This window comes from Mustela nivalis, assembly GCF_964662115.1.
Source record: "Mustela nivalis genome assembly, chromosome: 1".
In the NCBI taxonomy this organism is placed as follows: Eukaryota; Metazoa; Chordata; class Mammalia; order Carnivora; family Mustelidae; genus Mustela; species Mustela nivalis.
In genome coordinates this window covers 213,427,492-213,452,399 of record NC_139020.1, presented here as the reverse complement: position 1 = coordinate 213,452,399, position 24,908 = coordinate 213,427,492, and the positions used below count along the sequence as shown (strand labels likewise).

General features: G+C 57.5%; 2 protein-coding genes across 10 annotated transcripts; one reads left to right on the top strand and one right to left on the bottom strand.

Moving 5' to 3' along the window:
* Positions 1–4,760: 4,760 nt before the first annotated feature.
* On the top strand, positions 4,761–14,531 carry CREB3L3 (cAMP responsive element binding protein 3 like 3). Of its 5 annotated transcripts, none has more exons than XM_082692265.1 (10): positions 4,761–4,902; positions 5,435–5,563; positions 6,221–6,518; positions 7,424–7,539; positions 8,865–8,999; positions 9,784–9,890; positions 11,968–12,036; positions 13,173–13,257; positions 13,430–13,526; positions 13,734–14,531. In XM_082692265.1, the coding sequence occupies exons 1-10, from the start codon at positions 4,876–4,878 to the stop codon at positions 14,108–14,110; spliced, it is 1,440 nt and encodes a 479-aa protein (XP_082548391.1). In that variant the 5' UTR covers positions 4,761–4,875; the 3' UTR covers positions 14,111–14,531. The 5 variants fall into 5 exon arrangements, with proteins under 5 accessions (XP_082548391.1, XP_082548389.1, XP_082548390.1 ...); XM_082692263.1 differs by having other exon boundaries at positions 8,862–8,999; XM_082692264.1 differs by having other exon boundaries at positions 6,218–6,518.
* A 667-nt stretch (positions 14,532–15,198) lies between these two features.
* On the bottom strand, positions 15,199–24,603 carry SIRT6 (sirtuin 6). Of its 5 annotated transcripts, none has more exons than XM_082735714.1 (8): positions 24,468–24,603; positions 22,036–22,163; positions 20,173–20,355; positions 18,596–18,655; positions 17,059–17,154; positions 16,886–16,977; positions 16,190–16,262; positions 15,199–16,096 (listed from the first exon to the last, which is right to left on the bottom strand). In XM_082735714.1, exons 1-8 carry the CDS (start codon positions 24,531–24,533, stop codon positions 16,048–16,050), a joined length of 747 nt encoding a protein of 248 aa, XP_082591840.1. In that variant the 5' UTR covers positions 24,534–24,603; the 3' UTR covers positions 15,199–16,047. The 5 variants fall into 5 exon arrangements, with proteins under 5 accessions (XP_082591840.1, XP_082591836.1, XP_082591837.1 ...); XM_082735710.1 differs by having other exon boundaries at positions 16,190–16,313; positions 16,897–16,977; XM_082735711.1 differs by lacking the exon at positions 24,468–24,603 and adding an exon at positions 23,982–24,394 and having other exon boundaries at positions 16,190–16,313; positions 16,897–16,977.
* Between the last annotated feature and the right edge of the window lie 305 nt (positions 24,604–24,908).

Here is a 24,908-nt window from a genome sequence, read left to right as displayed (position 1 = left end):
GCTCTTAAATGCTAACTCGGACCCGAGGTGAGCTTATATCAGGAAACTTGAAGAACCGTGAAGAATGCATGATCCTTGCTTCATTTGTAATGTTTTCTTTCTTTCTTTTTTTTAAGATTTTATTTATGTATTTGACAGAGAGAGAGAGAGCCCAAGTAGGGGAGCAGCAGGCAGAGGGAGACAGAGAAGCAGACTCCTCACTGAGCAGGGAGCCCGACGTGGGGCTCGATCCCAAGACCCGGGGACCCCAGGACCATGACCTGAGCCGAAGGCAGACGCCCAACAGACTAAGCAGCCCAGCTGCCCCTCTTTTTTGTTTAAATAAAATTGCATTTATGTGGAAGATGTAACAGGTACATGGTGTCAAATTCCAGGAGAGTAAATGATGATGCAGAAGAAAGCATCTTCTTTGGGGCACCTGGGGGCCTCAGTCAGCTAAGCATCTGCCTTCAGCTCACATCATAATCCCAGGGTCCTGGGATCGAGCCCCACATTGGGCTCCCTGCTCAGTGGGGAGTCTGCTTCTCCCTCTCCCGTCCCCGCTGCTTCTGTTCCCTTTCTCTCTGTCAAATAAATAAAAAAGATCTTAAAAAAAAAAAAAAGCCTCCTCCTCGGGGAGCTCCCAGCCGTGCAAGCCACCCCCATCCCCATCGTGTCTTACTCCAGCGTTAGTCCATAAACGTTCATTCATTTCCCCTGCCCTCACGCACACGTGGTGTCCTGTGCTCTGCGCTGCCCTGTTTCACTTACCAGGTGCACTTTCAATGGGGAAGATATTATCTTCGAGGGGATGAAAACTAGTGCTCATGGGGTGAAACAGATCTTTCTCTTTTTATGCAGAAAGCACAGATCACATAGAGAGAATGAGCAGGTACGTAACCTATGCGTGGTGTTACGATTTCAGTGGGACGAAGAACACAAAAACCGAAATGGTGAGAAAACACTGATGGAACCATATACGCTCAATATTGCCTCCTGTTAGGTCAGTGCCTGGGTGGGCTCAGCGGGTTAAGTGTCTGACTCTTAGCTTCAGCTCTGGATGGTGAGTTCGGGTCCCGTGTGGGGCTCCAGGATGGGTGTGGAGCCTACTTTAAAAAAAATAATTATTGGGGCACCTGGGTGGCTCAGTGGGTTAAAGCCTCTGCCTTCGGCTCAGGTCATGATCCCAAGGTCCTGGAATCAAGCCCCGCGTCGGGCTCTCTGCTTGGCGGGGAGCCTGCTTCCTCCTCTCTCTCTGCCTGCCTCTGCCTACTTGTGATTTCGGTCTATCAAATAAATAAATAAAATATTTTTTAAAAATTATAATTATTGCCCGTATCAGCACATACAAATAATCATCTTTCATTTTCGAAGTCGTGCAACATTTCATTATGGGAATACACCAGGCTGTACTAACCAATCCCCCGCTGATGGCTATTTTGTTGTTTCTAATGTTCCACTAAGTGTTTTCTGTATGTAATTGTTCACTTTATATTCTGTACATTTTTTATTGAGGTAGGATTAGTTTATAGAAGTAATGCACAGGTCTTGGGTGTGTGTTCAATTTGATGAGTTTTGACAATTCTATACACTCATGTAACCACCACTGAAAATTGGATCTCGGGGCCCCTGGGTGGCTCAGTGGGTTAAGCATCTGCTTTCAGCTCAGATCGTGACCCCAGGGTTCTGGGATCCAGTCCTGCATCGGGTTCCCTGCTCAGCGGGGGAGTCTGTTTCTCCTTCTCCCCCTGTTTGTGCTCTCTCTCTCTCTTGCTCAATCTCTCTCAAATAAATCAATAAAATGCCTTTAAAGAAATAAAAAATAAAAAGAAATAAAAATAAGATCTAGAATATTTTCCCCACCCTAAAAAGTCCCTTCCTGTCCCTGTCCACGGAGCTCCCCACTCTAGCCTAGGCAACCACTCTCTTTCCCCCAAGATTCCGTTGTCTAGTCTCCAGATTTCCTATAAATGGAATCACACAGTGTGGTGCCATCATACGGTAAAGGCACGTTCAACTTTATAAGAGATTACCCAATTTCCCAAACGAGGTAGAACGTCTTGACTCCCCCCAACAGCGGGAGCGTTCCGGTGGCTCCTTTATCTTCCAGAAGTGTTCGACGTCCAACTGTTTTATTTCAGTCGTTCTGGTGGGTATCGTTAACATTTTCACATGTTGGTAACGGTTCAGAACCAACCAAGTGAAAATTAAAAGAAAAACCCACGCCGAGACAGTTATGTTTGGGAAATGCTCCTGACCAAGTCTGTCCACTCTAAGAACACAGCAGAGCCTTGCAAAGACGGGCCGGTGCTCAGAGCCATTTCTCGATGGAGTGTTGCCTCATCTTGTTTGGCTGACGCGTCTCTCCTGCTGTGTTTCACACTCACACGTGCTGGTGGAAGCTACTGTGCGAACGTGACTTTGCTTTCCAGCTTAGCGTTGCCGGGAAGTATGCGTTCCTGTTCCATAAACGAGGTACTACGATGCCAGCATCAAACAGTCCTCTTGTCCCGCACTGCTTATCCTTGTTGGACTCGCGCAGATATCTCTTCGTTGGGTTCTATAAATGCTTTCTGAAGTCCATAATTATATATAAAAATTTAAATGCAAGTATCTTGGGGAGCGGGACTAGGGGGTCAAATCTACAGAAAGGGGTGAGGGAGTGAGTCCGGACCCTTTCCTCTGGTAGGTTTAGGTACGAGGAGGAGGGGGAGCTCTAGCTGAAGGGCCCTGAGGCTCCCGGGGGTCAGCAAAGAGGGGGCAGGCCCCGGCAGGGCGAAGTCAGAAGTCAGATGTCACCTACTCCGCACACCTGCCGTCCCTGCCCTGGAAGAGAGTCTCCACAGCAAAGTCTAAATAAATATTATGTCTGGGATCACAAACGCCGAGCCAAGCCAAACAAAGCCCTGACGAGTCCAACACAGGGTGGTTACAGAGGAAGCAAGGAAGATGGGGGAGCTGAGGCTGAGGGGGGACAGTGATGCCCCCTCCCCGCGGGGCTGGGGAGCCCCAGGGGGCGCTGGGGATGCCCGACCCCCTCCATACTGGGAGCTGTCCCAGTCTGATAGCCACAGACGTCTCCCAGACGTGGCCCAGGGTGCCCTGGGGGCGCCGCTGCTGTCATGTGAGTCCCCATCAAATACAAGGATGGCACCCGACGGGGCACCTCCTGGGCACTCATTAAGTCTGTTTGTGAATGGATGGCGATGGGTCCATTGAGAAAAACACACGGGGATGGGAATTTCTTGAGCGCAAGGGGGTGTTTTCCTGCCAGCTGCGAGCCTGGTGCCCGGCCCTGTGCCTGACACACAGAAGGCTCCGTTCAGTTCTCCTCGGCCCACTCAGCTCCCAACAGCTTCCTGTGGTATTTAATATAAAACAACTTCTCCTGCCCCGCCCCCGCCCCCCCACCCCGACCCCGAAGTAACTGCCCCACCCCCCACCCGCCCTTCCTTCCTCCTCTCGCCACCTTCTCCTCCTGCCCCAGCCACGGGGCCTCCTCCCTGTTCCCAGGACCTTTGCATGTGCTGTTTCTTCAGCTGGAAACACACTCCCCCCAGATCTTCCCAAGGGCTCCTTCTCCTCCTTGAGGACTGCCGTGAAGTGTCATCTGAAGGAGTGCCTGGCGGGCTCCTGAAGTGGGTAAAGCACATAGTTCTTGATCTTGGGGTTGTGAGTTCAAGTCCCACCTTGGGTAGAGAGCTTACTTTAAAAAAAAAAAAAAAAAAGGTCACCTTCTGCAAGGACCAGGCTTTGGTTGCCTTTCGCCGTGGTAACACACAGTGTCTTGGTAGAACTTAGTCATTTGTCAGTTTCCTGATTTATTTATGTATTTATGACATAATTGGTTCAGGGCTCCATCCCTATCCCTAGGGCCTGAAACGGGGGTGGTCACAGAGGACGTGTGTCTGAGTAAGGGTTGACTGAGCTCCTTGGCTGTGCGCAGACACTTTCTGGATAATGACGACCCGGCAGAGAAGAAAGGAAACTCCATTCTAGCCCATAAGGCCCTGGGACTGGGGAGGAGGGAAGACAAAAAAAAAAAAAAAAAAGGTTGAGGAACAAGACACTGTCAGGCAATGAGGGGTTCTTGAAAGCAGCCGTGTCACAGAGGGCTATGGGGCCGGCCTCCTCTGGCGGGGGGCGGGGGGACGGTCACACATGGCCTCTCAGCCAGCTGGGCTGCATGTATGAAGACAGTGACCGAGTCAGAGGTGGGAGGGAGGGCAGCTTCCCGCAGGCAGAACAGCGAGTGCAAAGGCCCTGAGGTGGGACTGAGTCTGGCTCAATCAATATCCGGTGAACAAATGAACCATAGAAGATTCTAGAAGGAACTGATTGCTGCCTAGCTTTGGCTGGGGAGGGCTTGGAGCATGGCTGGGAGGTTGCTAGCTCCTGAGGGAAGGGAGCTTCCGGCAGAGGGGACGGCGCCGGCAAAGGCCTAGGATGTCCTTTTCCTGGTTTTGTTCCATCCTGCGGGCGGACAGGACACGGCCAGGGGCTCTGGACTCTCCTGGGGACCTACATGCTGGGACTCAGAGGAGAAACAGTCCCTGAAAGTAGGGGAGAGGTCATGGCAGAGCTGAGGCACCCCAGACTTTGGCCTTTGCCTCTTGCCGGCTAGAAAAGCACAAAACATCAAGATAACGGTCTTCCCTCCTTTCCCCCAGCCTGGCCTGGTGTCACTGGCCCTTCGCCCTGTCCATCTCGCGGATTCCCCAATCAGCACCCAGGGATGGGCTAGGAGCTCCCCATACAATTCCAGCATCTTTGGGGGGTGGTTACAGAGCTACAGAGACGAGCGAGCAGAGTCTGCCGTCCTGGTCCTGGTGGTGGGGTGAGGCTCCAGCTCCGAACACACTCAGAAAGCAGCAGGAGGCCGGGCTGGCTGGCCTCATGAATGGGGATTTAGTACCTGGAAAGGTGAGCCCTGCGGAGGCGCGGGGTGGGGGCGTGGGGGGGCGTGGGGGGCTCTGGGGGAGGGAGGGGTGGAGGCCAGGAAACCCTCCCAAGATCCCAGAGTTGGAAGGAGCCTCCCACCCCACCCCCCATTAGACAGATGGGAAAACTGAGGCCCAGAGAGAGCACGGAATGGCCAAACTCATGCCTCCATCCCGGAGCTCTTCTTGTCTTTCCTCGAGGAAGGGGGCACCTGGGCAGGACGGGAGGGAAGAGGGCGCTGGTTCCATCAGCTTCAGAGGAGCTGACCAGGCGGTTCCCCCGCACGCAGGCCCCTGTCTAGAGCTTTGAAAGAAAACCGATCGCCGGCCCTGGGAGGGCCTGTGGGAGCGGCACAGCCCGCCTGGAGATGGGAGCGCCAGGGGCAGGGTGGGCCGGCCTGGGGGTCGAGTGGGGGCTTCGGTTCGAGCCGCCGGGACCTCGCGGCGGCGTGCCGATGGGGGGTGGGAGGAGAGGGAGCCGTGGGTTCCTCACGCCTGTCCCCTCCTCGCCCCAGATGGCTTCCTCCAGCTGCCCCTTGGACCCTATTGGCAGCCTGGAGCTCCTGGAGCTCCTGTTTGATCAGCAGGACGGCATCCTGAGGCACGTGGAGCTGGGTGAGGACTGGGACCACGTCGAGGACCAGGTGAGGACACACCGGGCCTCAGAGCCGGAGCTCCACTTCCTCGGGGAAGCATTTAGGGCTCGGAGCTCAGTTTGTTTGTTTGTTTTTTAAGATTTTATTTATTTATCAGAGAGAGAGAGAGAGGGAGAGAGAGCAAGCACAGGCAGACAGAATGGCAGGCAGAGGCAGAGGGAGAAGCAGGCTCCCTGCGGAGCAAGGAGCCCGATGTGGGACTCGATCCCAGGACGCTGGGATCATGACCTGAGCCGAAGGCAGCTGCTTAACCACCTGAGCCCCCCAGGCGTCCCTCAGAGCTCAGTTTTAACAAAGCTCATTGTTGTGTTGAACCTCTCAGCTACTCTAGGGAGTAGGTGACATTAGCTTCTTCCTAGAGGTGAGGAAACTGAGGCCCAGAGAGGGACAGTTACTTGTCCAGGGTCGCACAGCAGTTTGGGGTTGGGTTCAAGCTCAAACTCGGGGCTTGTGTCTTGGGGGGTACCCAGGCTGCCTGATCGTGTTCAGGCTCACCAACCCCGGGAGGAAGGAGCATTAGCCCGTTCTGTCTTGCAGAAAGGACAAGGGAGGCCCAGAGAGGCTCTGCGGCTTGCTCGGAGTCACAGAGCGATCCAGAACAAAGCGCAGCGCTTTTAACTCTCCCCTCCGTCTCTGTCCCAGCAGGTCCTGCCAGGCCCAGACTCTGATGACTTCCTAAACTCCATCCTGGGTTCCGGAGACTCGGCACCCAGCTCCCCGATCTGGTCCCCTGCAGCCAGTGACAGTGGCATCTCTGAAGACTTGCCTTCCGACCCCCCGGACACCCCTCCGCGCAGCGGGGCAGTCCCCTCCCCCACCAGCTGCCATGCGGCCGAGTCAGCCAAGGGGCTCTGCCCCTCCTACCATCCCGGACCCCCCGGCCTTGCCAGTCGCCCTGGGCCAGTGGCCCATGTGCTGGAGGCCTCTGTGGCCATAGACCTGGGTAGGTTCCACGTCTTCATTCACCACCCTTGCCTGGTTCTGGGCGCTGGGCTGGCACATACCCACCCTTTGAAAGAGATGCTGTCCTGGGCCCATTCCCCAGATGGTGACATGGCGTTCTCGGTGAGGTTTAGGAATGAGTCAGAGCCACCGAGCTGGGCTGTAACCCTGGCAGACTGGCCCCCGCCCCAGACACCACCTTGTCAGCCTCATCTTTGAACCTCCCATGCCTGGATCTTGGAGATGCTCAATGAAAGCGTGTGAGGTCACAGGACCCTAGGCCTCCAGATGCTCTTCCTGGATCTGGGGAAAACTAGCCTTATGCAGAAGACACCCCCTCCCCAACCCCCAGCAGGGTGTCCTTTGTCTCTTGAGTCTTGCAAGGAGGCAGGAGTGCTTAATAGATTCACTGGGGAACTTACAAAACTGAGACTCAGAGAGGTTGAGTCATTCAGTCAAGGTCACACAGATCTGCCCAGCCAGGATACGAACCAAGAGCTGTGTAACCCAGAAGTCTGCATTCTGGGGGAGCAGCCTGCCTATAGGTGCCAGGTGGAAGGGCATCTGAGGTGAATTAGACCTGGTCCCTGTCCCCAGGGGGAGATAAGGCTCTCTGGCTGGAGACCTAGTCTATAGTCCTGGGCAACAACAACCGCTCCCTCCTGGGCTGGCAGTGGGTCCCTCAGCAGTGTCCCGGGGAGTCAGGCTCCCAGTTTCCCTCAGTGAGAAGATGGAGGCTCCAGCTGGGGTTCTCTCCTTCAGCCCAGGCCTTGAGTTTGTGCCCCCCAATCCCTAGCACATTGTGGTCAATCCTGGAAGCCTTTCTGGAGGCAGCAGGTGGAAGCTGGGCACTCAGAGGCCCCCACCTGACTCTTCCCTGGGTTTGTCCCCATCTGCCCTGGTCAGAAATGTGGAGCCCGGACCTCTGCTCCGAGGAGCAGGTTGAGCCGGCCGACCAGCCTCCGTGCTGCAACCTCACAGTGAAAGATCTCCTGCTCTCCGGCAGCGGGGCCGCCGACCTGGTGAGCAGTCCCCACCCCCCAGCCCCCGCCAGAGCATCGGGGCTCAGAGGGCTTCATGGGGTCCCAGGACCTCCATTTCAGAGATTGGGAAACTGAGTCACACACAGGGTAGGGCATGTTCCTGTAGTGATAATAATTTTTTTTAAAAAAGGCTAAAACCAAGTATCTGCTATAGGCCAGACATCCTTCTAAATGCTTTCAATGTATCATCTTTTAATTCACAGAAATGCTAAAGATTGGGACTCTTGTTACATTAATTTACTCTTGAGGAAATGGCACAGAGAGGGTCAGCAATTTGCCTTAAGTCACACAGCAGCCGCTGGCTCGATCCCTGGCTGACCTACTGAATTCCTGCTCACAGACCCAGGACCATCTGTCTTTCCGAGGGCTTTGAGTACCCCGAAACCAGATCTGATGACCCAATTAGTGCCCCCATTTCACAGATGAGGAACCAGTGATCAATGGCCTGGAATTCTGGGTAGTGGGGACTGTCCCTCAGGATGGACAGACTGCCCCAATCTGTACCTTTATTCTGGGGTCTGCCGTTCCACCGGGTAACATTTCTAAGACTTCGCCGCTCCGATGACAACGTTCTTTTCTTTCTGATGTTTATCTTTCATAATTTAAATTTAGTTAAACACTTTTTAAAAATAGGCAAATGCAATCATTCAACCAAAGGCACAAACAGGCGCGGGGGGGGGGGTGGAGGGGGTGGAGTGTGTGTGGGGGGGTTCACCTCACCTCCCTTTCAAAGGATTCCAAGGATTCCTTTCAAAGGGATTCCTCCTTCTCCTCCTCACCCCCTCCTCCTTCTAAGCTTGACAGAAGTACCATCCCACACTTACACTGGTTTTGCCCCTTTCTTGTTTTAACTTGAGAGTTTACCCTGGTGATTGCTTTAGGTCTTGATATGGGGAAGCCTCTGTCCTTTTCCACACCCCCCTCCATGATCACCTGGATCATACCTTATTTAATCTGTCCCCTCTTTGTCAGCTCTCCCCCTTGGGTCCAGCCCTTTGCTGTTACGGACAGCACTGCTGTGAATTTTCAGAACCCAGAACAGTGCCCGGCGCCCAGTAGGTGCTTAATACATGGTTGTCACATGACTGTTTGTTAAACAGATGAAAAGTCTGTGGGTCCGCGGTGAGGGTATCTGCGGGATCAGCTCCCGGCTCAGGGGGCTGGTGCGGGCTCTCGAGCCCCAGTGCCCGCGCGGACCCGGCCGCAGACCGATGGACAGTTTCTCCAATCTGGTCCCTCCTCCGTTTCCCGGAGGCTGTCGGGTTCCCGCCCCCAGCGCCTTGTCCCCGCTTCCCGCACAGCAGCAGCAGCACGTGGCAGGCCCCCACCTGCTGCGCCCCGGGGCTGAGCACTGCCAGGAGCTGGTGCTGACAGAGGACGAGAAGAAGCTTCTGGCCAAAGAAGGCCTCACCCTGCCCACCCAGCTGCCCCTCACCAAGGTGAGCCCGGGCTCCGGGCCCCGCCCGCTTTCCTGCCGCTACCTGCGCCTGGCTCTCACCGGTGCGCCTCCTGCGCGAGAATGTCAGGACGCGGCCGTGGCTGCAGCTGGGAAATGCGTCCTAAAGGCCAGCTGGGTGGGCGGGTCGGAACACCCGGGAACCGAGGGCGGGCTTCCAGGCAGCGGCGGATTTTGGCGCTGGGAACCTTCCTGGGCCTTTCACGCTCTATCATACAGCCCCTTGCAAGCCGGAGCTCACAAAGGGGGTGACCCGCAGGCCAGCTGTTCCTGCAGGCAGGCTCCCACTGGGCTGTGCTGCACTGTAGGAATGTTTGAATTTCTCTGGCCGGGAGTTTTCACGCAAGAATTCCGTGACCGTGGCCCCCACCCCCACACCGCCACAGGCAATAGGTCGCCGCAGCCACCCCACCTCGACCCCCCCCCCAAGCCGATTTCACTCACCACCTGGGTTTGCCCTGCCCACTGCCAAGACCGTCGGTCTCGGGACCCACCTGCCGGCCCCAGGAAAGCGCTGTTCCCCGGCGCGGCCGGAAGGTGGCGCCATCGCCCCGGTGCGCAAAGTCTGGGCGCAGGTTCCTAACTGGGACTGGGATCCCGGGAAACCATCAGGACCCAGGAGCCCCCCTGCAGACTCTGTATGAATTTAGAGGGGTCTCCTGGACTCTCCCCCCAGATCCCTGGGTCTGGGGGTGGGGGGGCTCCTCTGGAAAGAGAGCAGGGGTCCAGACGACAGAGCGGCCCCTCCTTCCCTTGTCACTGCGCAGTACGAGGAGCGAGTGCTGAAAAAAATCCGGCGGAAAATCCGGAACAAACAGTCAGCCCAGGAGAGCCGGAAAAAGAAAAAGGAATATATAGACGGCCTGGAAACTCGGTAAGACTGGGGGGACTGGGATGCCACACGTGGGGTGGGGCACGGGAACAGAGGCCAGGAAGAGGGATGCAGCAGTGACTGAGGTCACAGTTGGGGGGGGGGGCTGACAAAATGAGAGGTTTTTTCCGCTCTCGGGGAGAGATTATTTTTCACGTGAATTGCAAAGATGGAAAGATGCCCAGAGACGGCAGGGGGCTTAGCCTTGGGGTCCCTTTATCCCCCAGAAGACGTAACACAAAGAAAGGAGACTGTAGGACCCATCTTGTTCTGACTCTCTGCCTGAAGACGGGGTGCTTCCTCCCCTGGTCTGAATGTCCCTGGTCCTCAGCTGTCACGGCTTCCTTGAGTGTGTGATGGGAAGGGCAGAGGGGACGCCATTCTTGGCAGAACTTCCTCACCCAGTGTCATCCAGTCACCTCTCTCTTAACTCACGGAAGGGGACAGCCTCCTCTTCTCTAACAGAAGCGGAACGAGCTCGCTCGCTCACTTCCGGACCCGGGCCTGACTTGATGGGGTGTTACGGGTCCATCTGGGTGTTTTGTGTCTTCCCAAGTCGGCTTTGGGCTGTCCTCCACTTCCGGGAAGTGGTCCGTGACAATGGACCGCCATGAACTGGTTCACAGTGGTCTCTTCTTAGTTTGCTGAACTCTGTGCTGTAAGGCGGTCATACCCATTTTATTTTATTTTATTTTTATTTATTTATTTGACAGAGATCACAAGCAGGCAGAGAAGCAGGCAGAGAGAGAGAGAGAGGAGGAAGCAGGCTGTCTGCCGAGCAGAGAGCCTGATGCGGGGCTCGATCCCAGGGTCCTGTGATCATGACCTGAGCCCAAGGCAGAGGCTTTAACCCACTGAGCCACCCAGGTGTCCCCCCCCCCCTTTTTTTGGTCGTACCCATTTTAATCATGTGCTGTTCATTTGGGCTTTCTCTGTTCCTTCATCTTCTTGACTCACCTTGCCAGAAACTTGTTTATTCACTAATTCTCGCCGGAGAATGGCTTTCTGGCCTTCCTCCCGTCCGCCTGTACTTCTGTGTTCTAGCTCTCCCATTTCTGCTCTTAGCTTTATTATTATTTTTAATGTACCTACATTCAGTTCATTAACTGAACAGTGTATGATTCGTTTCAGCGGTAGCGTTCAGTGATTTGACAGTCTTCTTGCCCTTGGTTTGAGTATATTCTTCCTTGGTGCTTTATTTTGTTCTGTTGTCCTTTTGCTAATTTTCAACACGTGTGCCTCCAGCTTGTTGAGCTGGAGGAAGGCTGGGAAAGGTCTGTCCCTCGCTGCCCTGCGTCAGCTGCCCCTTGCTCATGATTTGCTTCTGGTTTCCTCCATTGACATTACCATTGGGTCCTTGGGTCTTCCTTAATCGACATCACGGATTCTTTTCTACCCTGTGAGTTATTTAGAAGGAGGGCTTTTCGGCGGGGTTGGGGGGCGGTGCTTATTCCTTTCTCTGGATCCAATGCGAAGACCAGACTACCCCATCTGAATGGTCTGAGCCAAGGCCACGCTCGCAGATGGATGCTGGTGGGAAGGGTGGGGTGCCAGCCTGGATCTGGGGTCCCTAGACGGACAGATCACCATCGTGATGCTCCTCAGATGCCATCCGTGAAACCCCTCATCAACTTTGTTTCATGTTGTTCTCCCAGACACTCTGTGAAATAGGTAACCGTTGCCCCATTCTACAGGTGAGGGGACTGAGTTCAGAGAGTAGAGTGACTTGAGCTCACGGGGAGGGTGAGGATGGTAACTTGGTCCTCCGTGGACTCCCAGTCATCCTACTCCTTGGTCTTCGGGAAGCATCGCTGTCCAAGTTTGGCATTCCATGCCCAGTCCTGAGGGCACAGGCTGGAGGGAAACCCCCACACCAATGCAGACGTGGGATGTGGGAGCGAGGCAGAGCTGGGTTCAAATCCTGACCCATCCACAGATTTTCCAGGTGACTTTGGATGAGTGATGTCCCATCTCTGGCCTCAGATCCCCTGCCTGTGAAGTGGGGCCTCTCAGGGAGAGGTCAGCTGGGCCAGTTGGTGACAGGCATATTCTGAATGTCACTGTGACATTGTCCCTGCAGGATGTCAGCTTGCACAGCCCAGAACCAGGAGCTGCAGAGGAAGGTCTTGCATCTTGAGAAGCAGAACCTGTGAGTCTTGGTCCTGCTGTGGCAGAGGACGGGGGGAGCTGGCCCCCAGAGTCCCTCGCAGGAGAGAAGAACCGTGTGGGGGACAAACTTGTGATGGCAAAGCAGAGCAGGGGTTATGGGCTCCACCTAGAAGGGGGCAGGCTGCATAGAGTTGGGCACCTGGACTTGGGGACGGGTGTTTCCGGAGGAGGAAATGGCCCACGGATGGCCAGAGGTTAGAAACACAGTGTCCTGGAGGACTGCACGTGTTCTAAGAGGGACAGTCATCTACTTAACATTTATTTAGTATCTTGTCTGTGCCAGGCATTCTTCTGGGCACTGGAACCACACAATTAAACAGACAGACCATCTCCCGACTTCAGAACTCATGGTCTAGTGGGAGACATACTAAGACAAGTGAAAATATGTGAAAGATTATTTTCAAAGAGTGATTGTCACTGAGGGGGAGAGCGAAGCAGGGTAAAGGCACTGGAGAGCGAGTGGGGCTGCTCTGGGCAGGGAGGTCAGATAAGGTGACTTTTGAGAGGAGACCTGATGGATGAGAAAGAACCAGTTCCGAGAAGACATGTGGGAATTGTGTCCTTGGCACAGAGGGAACCAGCATGTGCAAAGGTCCTGGGGCAGGACCAGGTCTGGTGTGTTGGAGAAACAATATGTGGGCCCATGTGGTTGGAGCAGAGTGGGCAAGGGAGGGGGGGGGAGGGGACAGGGCAGGTCGTGCCAAGCCTTGGGGACCATGGGGAGGACTTGGGCTTTTACCCAGGGTGGGGGGAGCCCTGGGAGGGTGGAGAGAAGCCCACTTACATTTGAAAAGTTCCATCTGGCTACTGCTGGGAGCATGAACCCTAGGAGGGCAGGAGGGGCCTTAAAGGGGCCAGAATAGAGGCTGGAGCTGGGGTTTTGGTGAGAGATGATGGCGGCCTGGATCAGGGAGCCGAGAAGTGAGTGGATGCAGGGCGGGGATTTTCAGGGAGATTTACTGAAGCGAAGATGGAGAGTCCGGGACTCTAAGACCAATGGGGCCATGAGAGATGAGTGCGGTTCAGACATCAGCTGGGCTGGGAGACCCCAGAAACAGAGGGGAGTCAGATCACAACGGCCTGGGGCTGAGCCAAGGCCTGCGCATTCCCACTAAGGTCCCTCTTGGAGCAGCTGAAGAAACTCCAGGCCATTGTCATCCAGTCCACCAGCAAGTCGGCCCAGACCGGCACCTGCCTAGCAGTAAGTCCTGGTCCCGAGGATAAAGGGGGTCCATGGCCTTGGCCAAGGGGACTGTGCAGGGAGCTGACCATAGCCTGAGCCCCAGTTCAAGCACGATCCCATCGTCTGGGCCTTGGTTTCTTTGCTCACGGGGTGGGGGGAGGGATGGGGTGACCTCCCCCCTCTCCGCCAGGTCCTGCTGTTCTCCTTTGCCCTCATCGTCCTACCCTCCATTAGCCCTTTCGTCGCCAACAAAGCCGAGAACACCGGAGACTACGCACCTGTTCGAGGTAGGTGGGTTTGAGATGCTCAGCCTACAAAGCCCCTCTGGGGTGCGCCATGGGTACAGTCCCCTTGTTTCCGCAAGCCCCTATACTGGGCTTCTGGGGGGTGGGGGAGCGGACCCCCTCATTTCCACCCTCTGAGGCTGGGGTTAGGGACGAGAGGGATGCCAGTCTCCCATCCTGTCCCTCATGATCCTCCCAACCCTCGCTCAGTTTTCTCCAGAACTTTGCACAACGACGCTGCCTCCCGCGTGGCCCCCGACGTCACACCAGGCTCCGAGGCCCCAGGACCGCGGTCCAAGGATGGCACATCCCAGGAAGGGTCTCCAGGCAGCCCCATGGCGGACTGGAAATCTCGGGGCATGTCGGCTCTGGGCAACTTGACAAAGGGTCTGGACAACTCGACTCTGATCCCAGACAACTTGACCCTCCCCCGGGACAACCTGACACTCGCCAAGGACAACTTGACACTGGTCCCGGACAACTCGATGGAGAAGCTGAAAGGGGCCACCCTGCTGGGCTGGACTGCGCCTGAGCCAGCGCTCAGCTCTGGGCGGGTGGGATTGGAGGCAGCGGGGGAGGAGCTGTGAGCACCATCTCTATGTGCCCTCAGGCCCCTGGGCTTAGGGGACCTTCTGTGGACAGTCACGACGGGCATGGGGGTGAGAGGGGAGACCTGGCAGAAGAGCCAGGATGGAAATGCACAATCTCCGGGACCCCGAAACACACAGAACACGCCCAGACACAGGACGCCCGCAGGGTCACAAAGCCTGAGAAAGCCACAGACCCAGGCAAAGGAACCGGCAGACACATGCAGAGTGACCCACAGACCCAGACAGACAGACAGACAGACACACAGACATCATGACCCAACAGCTCCCCTGCTCCAGGCCTCTTCCCTGCCCCCTGCACACAGGGAAGAGAAACCGGCTGAGTCTGTGGGGACCCTGGCCCCAAGCCACCTCACTTTTCTAAGCTTGCAGAGATCCTTAATAAAGTATTTTGACAGAACATGGCTGGCACAAAGAGGTGTTGGGTGGGAGCCGAAGCAGAGTCTTGGGCTCCCCAACTCCTGGAAGGAGGGGCTGGGCCAACCCATGATGCGAGGGGAGGTGCAGCCCCACCCCCAGGCTGGAAAGGCCACATGCCAGGCCTTCAGCACCTTGGAGAGCGGTCGCGAGGCCCGTGCTTGTCATGCCTGGACCGAGCTGTCTGGGGGCCCTTCAAGGTGTCAGGGAAGGTCTGGGGACCTGCCCTCTTGGGGGCCTCCACAGCCCACCCTGCTCATTTTCCAGATGGGGAGACTGAGGCATGGGAAGTGAAGGGTGCTGGCTGGAAGCCGGCTGTGTCTGACGCTCATGCGTGGTGACTCCCCACCTGCTCTGAGCAGGTGCCAGGGGCTGTGAACCAGACCTGGAAAGCCACAGCCTCTAGCCTCCAGGGGCTCACAGCCAGGCAGTGGAGGGCAGATATTTAAGAACCATGCACGCGGGCCCATGATCACACACTGAGGGCTCTAGGAATGCCAGCCATGGACTGTCTTCCTCCTTCGTCCCCAGGCCGGGGCTGGCCCAGGCCGGCTCCACAGGGGCAAGGGGACCATGCGGTCCTGCCCCACCCCCCCCTACTCTCCAGGACTAGGACCTTGTACAAGGTCATGAACGTCAAACACACAGACTCAGACACAAGAATTGCTGTTTATTGCATTGAAGACTTCTCTGGAAGCCGGAGGCAGCTGGGGGCACACACCTTTCTCCCTCCAGCCCCCAAGGCAAGGCAAACCCCTACTGTCCACGCCACCATGAAATCTGGCTCCTGAACGGTGGCTTGGCCCACCCTTACCTCCTGGAGGAATGGTGAAGGCGATTTTGGGGAGGCAGGGGATCGGGAGTGAGGGCCCAGGCCAGAGAGAGTTAACTCGGCCCGGCCACACCTCCCCAGCACATCCTGAGTCAGGGGCTGGGCCTGGACCTAGAAGAGCAAGTGCCTCAGGTGTCAGATCCAAGGTCGTGTCCAGGGCGAAATGCTCCTCCTCAGGCCCACCCCAGAGGCCCCCAGAGCTAGAGAGAGAGGCAGTGGAGGGTGAGCCTGGCCTGGGGCCTGGATCCCAGCAATCAGCACCCTGAGGTCGCCCCCCCACCCCCATGGGCAGGTACGAGTGACAAAGCGAGACCAGTAAGAAAAGATGAATCCACGGTTTCTACAAAAAGCCCCACCCTCCCCAGGGCCCCTAGTCAGCTGGGGGCCACCTCGGCCTTCACCCTTTTGGGGGGCCTGTGCGGCACAGGACTGTCCAACCGTTCCCTCTTGGGGCTGGCAGGCCCAGAGCCATTGTGCTGGGCGCAGGACTCCGTGGAGGGCTCCGGCTTGGGGCCGGCAGGTGCTGGGCCATTGAGCTGGGTGGGGGCCTCCTCCTTGGGCTCCAGCTTGGGGGCGGGAGGGCGGGGCAGGGGGGGCAGCGCCCTCTCCAGCACGTGGGGGCCGTCCCAGGCAGGGATCTCCAGGCCCAGGTGCTTCATGAGCCTGGTCATGACCTCGTCCACGTAGCCATGGATACGCAGGTCAGCGTGGCGGTCCTGTGGGGGGCAAAGGCAGGTCAGGCTGAGGCCAAGGTTGGGAGGGGAGGGAGGCTGGGGCAGGGAACATGTCAGGGGGGGCTCAGAACGCACGTGCTTCGTGGGCTGAAGGTTGACAATGACCAGTCGGCCTCCTCGGCGCTTGGTGGCAAGGGGCAGGTTCCCGCTGGGCCGGATTTGCAGCGAGGTGCCCAGCGTGATGGACAGGTCTGCGTTCCTGGGGCAAGCAGGCAGAGTCAGACGGAGCCCCTCCTAGCCGGGCACGGTGGTCTCTACAGCCCTCCCGCCCCTCCTGGCTCAAGCCCCATGGTCTCCCCACAGGCCCTGTGCCCCTGCTACACGCCCAGCCCCGGGGGTAGGGGCAGCTCCCTTCAGGCTGCCTCTGTTCTCAAGGGCCACCCGCAGCCTGGGCCGGCTTCCCAGCCGCCCTGAGTCCCACCACCGCAGCTCCGCTTCTGCCTGGGCCCCCTCTCCCCCAACCCCCCATTGGCAGAAGCAGGGCTGTTGACGTGCGCAGGACCATCGAGCCTTGGGACTCGGGTTCTACCCTGGCACAGCCACTTCCCAGCCGGGCAGCTTTGGGCAGGACCCCACCTCCAGATGCCTCAGTTTCCCTGCCCGCAACACGAGCACGGTGCGGTGCGTGCGAGCAGCTGCTGTACTCAGGAGGACAGTGAGGCCCAGAGCACTAGCAACCGCTTCTTTCAGGAAGCCTCCCCTGACTGCCCCCGGGGCCAGGGCTGGCTGGGCTTCTCCCTGTGTCCCCATCCGCCCAATCCGGGCTCTCCTGAGGGTCAGACCTGCTGGCCTCGTCAGCGCGAGTGAGGTCCCGGTCAGGCAGGGCGTCCTCCCAGTCCAGGATGGTATCTCGCAGCTCCCCCCTGCGGAGGAGGTTGGGGGCATCAGCGCGGAGGCGCGCACCCTCCCCTGGAGTGCGGGCGGGGCGGGGGGGGGTCACTCACCTGCAGGCCCGCAGCCCCCTCGCCTTGGCCACAGTGCAGAGCCGGCCTGTAGCCTTGAGGCCCATGCTGCCCACGACAGTGTCCCGGACGTACTGCCTGTGTTGGGGGAGGAAGGGGGGGCCTGTGGGGCCGAGTCAGCCCACCCCCTGCTCCCCTGCGGCCTGAGCTGCTCTCCCAGGGAAGTGGGGGGCTTCCACAACACAGCCGGCCTAGCCGCACCCCAATGCCAGTGGCGTGGAAATAGACTGGGAAGGGTTCCAGATAGACTCGAGAGATGCGACAGTGACGTGCAAGGTGGGACCCCTGGTTGGATCTTGGACCGGGACAAAAACAGAAGGCTCAGGAGCACTTGGGCAGCTGGGCCGGGGTGAGGCTGGGCGACCTACATGGCTTTCTATGTGGCCTTTACAACGAACGTGCTGCGGCCGAGGAAGAGAAGAGCTCCGGGGAGACACGCGTCCCTCGGGCCCGGAGCGGTGGACTATTAGCCTCAACAGCCCAGCAAGGACTAACGAAACAGGAACGACTGCCAAATCCACGTGGGGATCAGCAGACTACAGACGTGAGGACCAAATCTGGCCTTCAGCCCCCTGTCCTTGTGAATAAAGCTTTATTGGCGCACGGCCACGCACATTCCTTCCCATGGTGTCTAACACAGCTCTCACACCTCGAAGGCAGAGCCCGTCATCCTGACAGAGACACTCTGGGCCGTAAAGCTGAAAACGTTCTACCATCTGGCCCTTTCAAGAAAAGGTTTGCTGAGCCCTGGTCTAGGCAGAGTTCGGTTCATCATACGATTCTTACGAGTTTTCTGTAGACTTGAAATTTTTCAAAACAGATTTGGGGACTTTTTTTTTTGTGGCCATGGGAACCTCCCGCCCTTGCCAGGCGGCTGCTGAGTCAGCACCCCGGCTCCGGGAAGGGCTCTGGCTCAGTCTGCCCAGAGCGGGCAGACACACCTGTCACACTCTGTCTTGGGCTGAACTGTGTCCCCCCAAAAGATATGCTGGAATCCCGACTCCTGATACCTCAGAGAGTGACCACATTTGGAAACAGGATCATCGCAGACATAATGAGCTCACACTGGAGGAGGCTGGGCCCTCGTCTAACAGGACTAGTGTCCTTACAAGCCAGCCAGATGGCAGACTGAGGGGTCGACAGGCCGAGGAGCGCCAAGGACGGTGAGAAACCTCCAGCAGACACAAGCAGGCGGGAAGAAGCACCCCCCGCAGGGCTCAGCAGGAGCCGGCCCGGCCACAGCCGACTTCGAACTTCTAGCTCCAGGTTGAGATGACCCGTTTCTGTTTTGAGCCGCCCGGTTTGTGGCCATTGTTCTGGCCATCGTCCCTGTGGCGCAGGAGAGGAGCGCACCTCCCCAGGGGGAACGTGTGTCCCAGCCCCCACCCAAGCCTGGGTCTCTGGCCAGGCCAGAGGAGGCTCACGAGGCCCCGACCTGGGAGGTGACAGAACATGAACACAGGGCCGGCCGGGGGCTGCCCGTGCCCTGTGCCCCGCCCCCACCCTCCGTGGCACTCACGTCTTACACTTGACACACTCCTCTACAAACATGTTTCCGTGGAGCTCTGCCAGCTTGTCCCTGTGGGAGGAGAAGGGAGACACTTCGCCGTGGCACGGGGTACTGGTTCCTAAGGCTTAAGGCTGAGCACTGAGCCCTCTTCCTCCAGGAAGCCTTCCCTAGGCCCTCAACCATAGGATCAATGGACTCCTTCCTTCCAGGGCCTCTGGCTGTGGACTCCGCCATGCATAGTTGTACAACCTCACCCAGATGGCCCAACCTCTCCGAGCCTGGACATCATTAACCTCTACGGCTGATCCCACCCCATACATGGACAGCCCACGCTGCTCACAAAATCCCATACTCGTGCTGAAACCTCCAAATGTCACCAGGTCCGAAGGACAGGAATTTTGATCCCCGGTTTGCAAAGAACCTAAGGTGATGAGTGGCCCTGGGGGCATAGGGTTTAGAGGCAGAGGGACGTGGGATCAACTCCTGGCTCTGTTGCTTCCCTGCTGTGTGACCTTGGACAGGTCACTTAACCTCTCTCTGCCTCAGGCCCCATCTGTGAAATGGGACAGCAGAGCCTAACTTTTGGAATATTTGGGGGAGCAATGATCAGGCCTGGAAGGCTCTTCCCCTCGCTCTGTCGGTCACCTCTCTCACTCCCTCATGTCCCTAGGCCAGTGTCACAGCCCCCCTGGCCTGTCACAGGCTGCATCTCCTGTCCCACTTTCCCCTCTCGGTCCCTGACAGCGATCGCCGCCTGACCTAGCTTGCAGTTTGCTAACTGATCTCGTCTTCTGTTTCTGCGCCCCGAGAGCGTAAGTCCCAGGAGGGCCTTCCGTCCTGTGCCCACAACGACCTGCGTCTAGAACAGCGTGTGGTGCGCAGTGGGCACCGGGGAAAGAGGCGGGTGCAATCCATTTCGCTCCTGTCTGTGTGCAGTGGGTGCTGGCAGATTAGTGCTTCCTCCTCCAAAAGGGACTCAGGCCCATTTCAAAAGGGGAGGGGACAGTGGTCTCATTCCCCTTTAGAGGCCGAGAAAAATCCTCTTCCTTCAACCCTCGCCTACAAAGGGTGGGCGACTCGTGTCCACATCTGCCCCTGCTCTCATCTGTGGACCGAAGGGTAAGACCTGGTCAGTCTTTTGGCCCTAGTACAGTGTTCCCACTCACTATAAAAGTAAAAAAAAACAGGTATGAAAGACCCAACTACCAGCTCCCAACCGTGAGCACTTCCTCCGGCGCCCAGCTTCCTCTCGGCCTCCCCCGAGGGAGACTGGGGAGCAGGCCTGGTGCTGGTGGCTGAGGGCCACACTCCAGGCCGACAGAGGTCCAGACCACAGTGGTCAGGGCTGGAAGCACCCCAGAGGACCCTGGGACCAGGAAAGGGGACCCCAATTCTCGAGATGAGCCCTGGAGGCAGTGACAGCGGATGACAGCTCTGGTTCACAGAGCTCCACGGGGCGCCCGGCGCTTCTCCCTGCCGCCTAAATCACCGCGGCGGCCTCCCATGGGAGGGGCCGGCATCAGCGTTCACTTGACAGATGAGGAGACTGAGGCCCCGAGGGAGCAGGGCCAGAAGCCAGGGGTTACCTGGGGAAGCCGGAGCGCACGTGCAGCCCGTCCACGTTCTGGCTGACCAGGAAGCGGAGGAGGCCCACGCGCTCCAGCTGCACCAGCGCCATGTGGGTCTGCGTGGGCCGTGCACTCTCGAAGGTGGTGTCGAATTTGGGGGCCAGGCCCCGCTCCTCCATTGTCCAGACACCATGGGGGCCCCTGAAGGTGGCAGGTGGGGGGAGACACGGAGAGTTTAGGGTTCAAGGAGACGGGGTAAGGAATAAGAGACAGAACATTAGAGACAGAGACAGAGAGAGACTGAGCCCTGCATCGGGCTCTCTGCTCAGCGGGGAGCCTGCTTCCCCTTCTTTCTCTGCCTGCCTCTCTGCCTGCCTGTGATCTCTGTCAAATGAATAAATAAAATCTTTAAAACAAAACAAAACAACCAAGGAGAAGGGAGAGCTAAAGGGGGCAGGGAGGGGAAAGGGAGAGCCTGTGGCGCTCGACGGCAAAAAATTATTCATTCCAATCAACATTTCCTGCTGCTACACTGAGCCTGGCCCTGTGCTGGGTGATGCGGAGGTCCTAGTGGACCGAGGCCCTGCCCTCAAGGAGTCCTCCATCTCATGGCGGGTGGACCTAAGTGGTCACCGACCCTGCAGCTGTGAAGCTGGGGGAGCCCAGTGGAGGTGCTGGGGCCTGTGCATGGGGAGTGGGGGAAGGCTTCCTGGAGGAGGCTGAGCTGTGTCTTCAGCTGTGCAAGCAGAGGGAAGAGAGTTCGGGCGGGAGGGGTAAGCAAAGGCCTTGGGGACTGACAACGGCCTGTGAGTTGGGGGAAATGAAGTGGTCTGGGGGCTCCAGTGAGAGCAGCAGGGCCCACGAGGGAGAGGTGTCCTGAGGCAGGGTCAGGAAGGGCTTTGATTTCCAGCCTGAAGTATGGGGAACTCCCCTGTGTGGCAGTGGGGAGCCATGGCAGGTTATGGAGGAGGGGTGGGAGGGAAGCACGCCTTAGAAGTGTGACATTCCTGGGCGCCTGGGTGGCTCAGGGAGCCGCTGCCTTCGGCTCAGGTCATGATCTCGGGGTGCTGGGATCGAGTCCCGCATCGGGCTCTCTGCTCAGCAGGGAGCCTGCTTCCCTTCCTCTCTCTCTGCCTGCCTCTCTGCCTCCTTGTGATCTCTCTCTGTCAAATAAATAAATAAAATCTAAAAAAAAAAATAAATAAAAATAAAAAAAGAAGTGTGACATTCCTCCCGGAACCAGGAATCTGCTCTCCCGCTGCAAGTCTGGGCTAAGGGCCTATGAGGCCTAGGGAGGGAGTATAAACACAACAGGCCTGCCCTATAGGAAACTCGGTGCCTTCAGGGGCCGCTAGGGGGTGCCAGTTTGAGACCCTGGTGCTTCAGCAAGAAGACTCTTGCCCAACACAGGCTGCCCCAAGCAGGGAGGGGCTTAGACACTGGTGCATACCCTTGTCAACAGGTGAGAGCCTGAGGTCAGGATGGTTAAAGCCACTTGCCTGACACCAGGTCCGACCGAAAAATATTTGCAAGTGAGCATGGAGCCAACTGCCCCTGACAGCAATCTTCCCAAAGTCTAAGGCAATAGAACCCCAGTACTTGGGCATGCATGGTGGGACCAGGCAAAAGACTACATTCCCCAGGATCCCTTGCAGCTAGGGACAGTCAGGTGACCACACTCTAGCCAATGAGGTGTGAGTGACCAATGGAATGTTGAGCATGACTTAAAGGGACCTGTCTGCAAGGGCGGGGTCTTTCCAGTCCCCAACATCCCCGGGGAAGGCGGCAGGACCGGTTCTGATGGCCAAGCCTCTGTGAGTTGACAGGGAAAATGCTGGCGGTAGCGGACCCTGCCTCAACCTTCCCTCCATGCCCACAGACCTGAAGTCAGGGATGCCCGAGGCGGTGCTGATGCCGGCACCTGTGTGGAACACCACGTTGGAGGACCGCCACACCAGCTGCGCCAGCTCCCACACCTTCCGCTCTAACTCCTCAGGAGGGTCGAAGATCTGTCAGGGGACACAGAGGAGGCAGAGGTCAAAACGTGTCCCAAGTGGCAAAGCCACTAGCCACAGATTGGGATTCCTCTGCCTTTCCCGGGGGTGGGGGGTAGTAGGGGGAAGAGAACCCACTGGAAAAGGGAGCTTATCCTCATGTCCCTCCTCTGTCCACAGGGGCTCCCGCATCCTTAGGGAGCCTAAAAACCTAAGCCCCCCTCTGCTTCTCTGTCTACTTGTGATTTCTCTCTGTCAAATAAATAAATAAAATCTTTAAAAAAAAAAAAAAAAAAACCTAAGCCCTCCTTAAAAGCCTAAGCCCTCCCAGTGGCCCCCCGGGAGGCCCTGCACTATCTACCCTCCCCTTCTCCCCCTCTCTGCCCTTCACCCACTCTCCTCCAGTCACACATGCCTCCTCGCTATTCCTCCAACACACCAGGCCTGATCCTGCCTCAGGACCTTTGCACAGGCTCTAGGCAGAGGGTACAGCACTACCCACATGACTCCTCTTTCACCTCCTTTAGCTCTTGGCTCAAAAATCATCTCATTTGCACACCTGTGTTCACAGCAGCATCATTTACAATCACTAAAATGTGGAATCAACCCCAGGGTCCATCAATGGGCAAAAGGATAAGCACAGCGCGGCCCGTCCACACGCTGGAGTACAATCCAGCCTTAGAAAGGAAGGGACCCTGACACCTGCCATGACATGGAGGGACCCCTGAGGACACTGGGCTCAGTGAGAGGAGCCAGACCGGAAAGACCCCTCCTGCAGGACCCCACTCCTAGGAGGGCCCCAGAGGAGTCCTGTTCACAGAGACAGAGAGGAGAGGGTGGGAGCCAGGGCTGGGGCAGGGGGTGGGGAATCCGTGCTTCATAGGAACAGTCTCCGTGTGGGGAGATGGTAAGTTTTAGAGATGGAGGGTAGTGGCGTGGTTGCAGGATGGTGTGGGTGTTTTCTTTTTTAAAAGATTTTATTTATTTATCTGACAGAGAGAGATCACAAGTAGGCAGAGAGGCAGGCAGAGACAGAGGAAGAAGCAGGCTCCCCGCTGAGCAGAGAGCCCGATGCGGGGCTCGATTCCAGGGCCCTGGGATCATGACCTGAGCTGAAGGCAGAAGCTTAACCCGCTGAGCCACCCAGGCGCCCCATGGTGTGGATGTTTTCTAAGCCTCTGAACTGTATACTTGAAATGGTTAAGGTGGGACATTTTATGTTGTGGATTTTGCCACAATTAAAAAAAAAATTGAGGGGTGCCTGGGTGGCTCAGTGGGTTAAGCTTCTGCCTTCAGCTCAGGTCATGATCTCAGGGTTCTGGGATCCAGCCCCAGGAGGGGCTCTCTGCTCAGTGGGGAGCCTGCTTCCCCCTCTCTCTCCTCCTGCCTCTCTGCCTACTTGTGATCTCTCTCTCTCTCTGTCAAATAAATTTTTAAAAAATCTTAAAAAAAAAATTGAAAAAAGAAAAGTGATCTCCGTGATGCCTCCTGGGTCCTGGTTTCAATGCAGCCCCAGGTCTCCTCGCCACTGCCCTCTTTGCTTTTCTCCCTGAAGCTGACTGCCATCGGACTTCTATTTACTTTCTCCTTGTCTGTCTCCCTGCCAGAAGGAGGGATGAGAATGTGCCTGGTGCATAGTAGGTGCTCAATAAATGCTTGTGGAATCAAGCGACTAATCAAGGGCCAGGCAGGAGGAGAAGAGAGGGGCTTCGGGAGGGATTCTGAGGGCTCTTATTAAACGCCTCAGAGCGCGCGGACCGGGCTTTAGGGGATGGGGCGATCTTCCCCCCAGGTTACAGAGGGGCTAGGGGACCCAGAAGGGAAGTGACTCACCCCAAGTCCTAGAGCAGCAGAAGGGGTTTTGCTGAAACTATCTACGTCCATCCAACCTGAAACCCCTCTCCATCACCCTCAGGATAAAGTGTCAGCTCCCCAGCCTGGCACGTGCGGGCCCTGCGGTCCCGGCTCTGGAAACCTCTCGCCTAATTTGTGCCCCAAGAGTGTTTCTTCCCACCTCCCCGCCTTCGCCCCTGCCGAGCCTTCCGCCTGCAACTGCGTTCGCGCGCTTCCCTCATCAGAACTTCGGGACTTCCCGCGACGCGGGGGCCTCCCTCGGTCCGGCCAGGCCGACTGGGGGCTGGGGGCGTCCGGGTCCCCGGGAGCGCAGGGGGCGTCACTTCCCGCCCCCTCCTCTCCGGGAAGTCCCTCCCATTGTCTAGCCTCCGTGCCTCCCGATATTCCCACAATGCCCCGCTGCTGCCCGACCCCGCCCAGCCCGCGGCGCTGCGGGCGGCCTTCGGGACGCCGGGCCGAGCTCACCTCGGGGAGGCCACACTTGCCCTTGTCTGCGTACGGCGACAGTCCCGCCGCGTAATTCACCGACATCCTCGCCGTCCCGACGGGAACAATAAAGTTTATCTTGTTGAGGCCGCTTCCGCCGGAAACGGGGCGGGACGTGGGGGCGGGGGAGGAGTCGCGTTCCGCCCTACGCGCCCGGCCTCTGCCTCCAAGGCGCGTGCGCCTCGCCTGACGCCTCGGGCGCCATCGTTAGTGCTGGCGAAGGGAGGGCAACTTTCTTCGGAGTGTTGCAGGGTGACGGGAAACGGGCTGCCGGCCGTGGGACAGTGCGCCAGTCAGCTCTAAAGTGAGGGGCACAAGCAACCGGCGCCCCTTTTGAATTCCCCACGTCCCTCACGAGGACAGAGGACTCGTGCTTCCAGTCGGGGCTCTTTCCGCTGCACATTTCAGAAGGGAATAAAG

Bases quoted from the DNA above. Each gene is read 5' to 3' on its own strand.
- CREB3L3 (XM_082692262.1), top strand. From the start codon at position 4,876: ATGAATGGGGATTTAGTACCTGGAAAG. The intron at 4,903-5,434 runs GTGAGCCCTGCG...TCCTCGCCCCAG, and splicing joins GGGATTTAGTACCTGGAAAG to ATGGCTTCCTCCAGCTGCCC. The intron at 9,000-9,783 runs GTGAGCCCGGGC...GTCACTGCGCAG, and splicing joins CCCAGCTGCCCCTCACCAAG to TACGAGGAGCGAGTGCTGAA.
- SIRT6 (XM_082735710.1), bottom strand. From the start codon at position 24,533: ATGTCGGTGAATTACGCGGCGGGACTGTCGCCGTACGCAGACAAGGGC. The intron at 22,164-24,467 runs GTGAGCTCGGCC...GTCCCCTGACAG, and splicing joins GCAAGTGTGGCCTCCCCGAG to ATCTTCGACCCTCCTGAGGA. The intron at 17,155-18,595 runs GTGAGTGCCACG...CCCCCAACACAG, and splicing joins GAGTGTGTCAAGTGTAAGAC to GCAGTACGTCCGGGACACTG.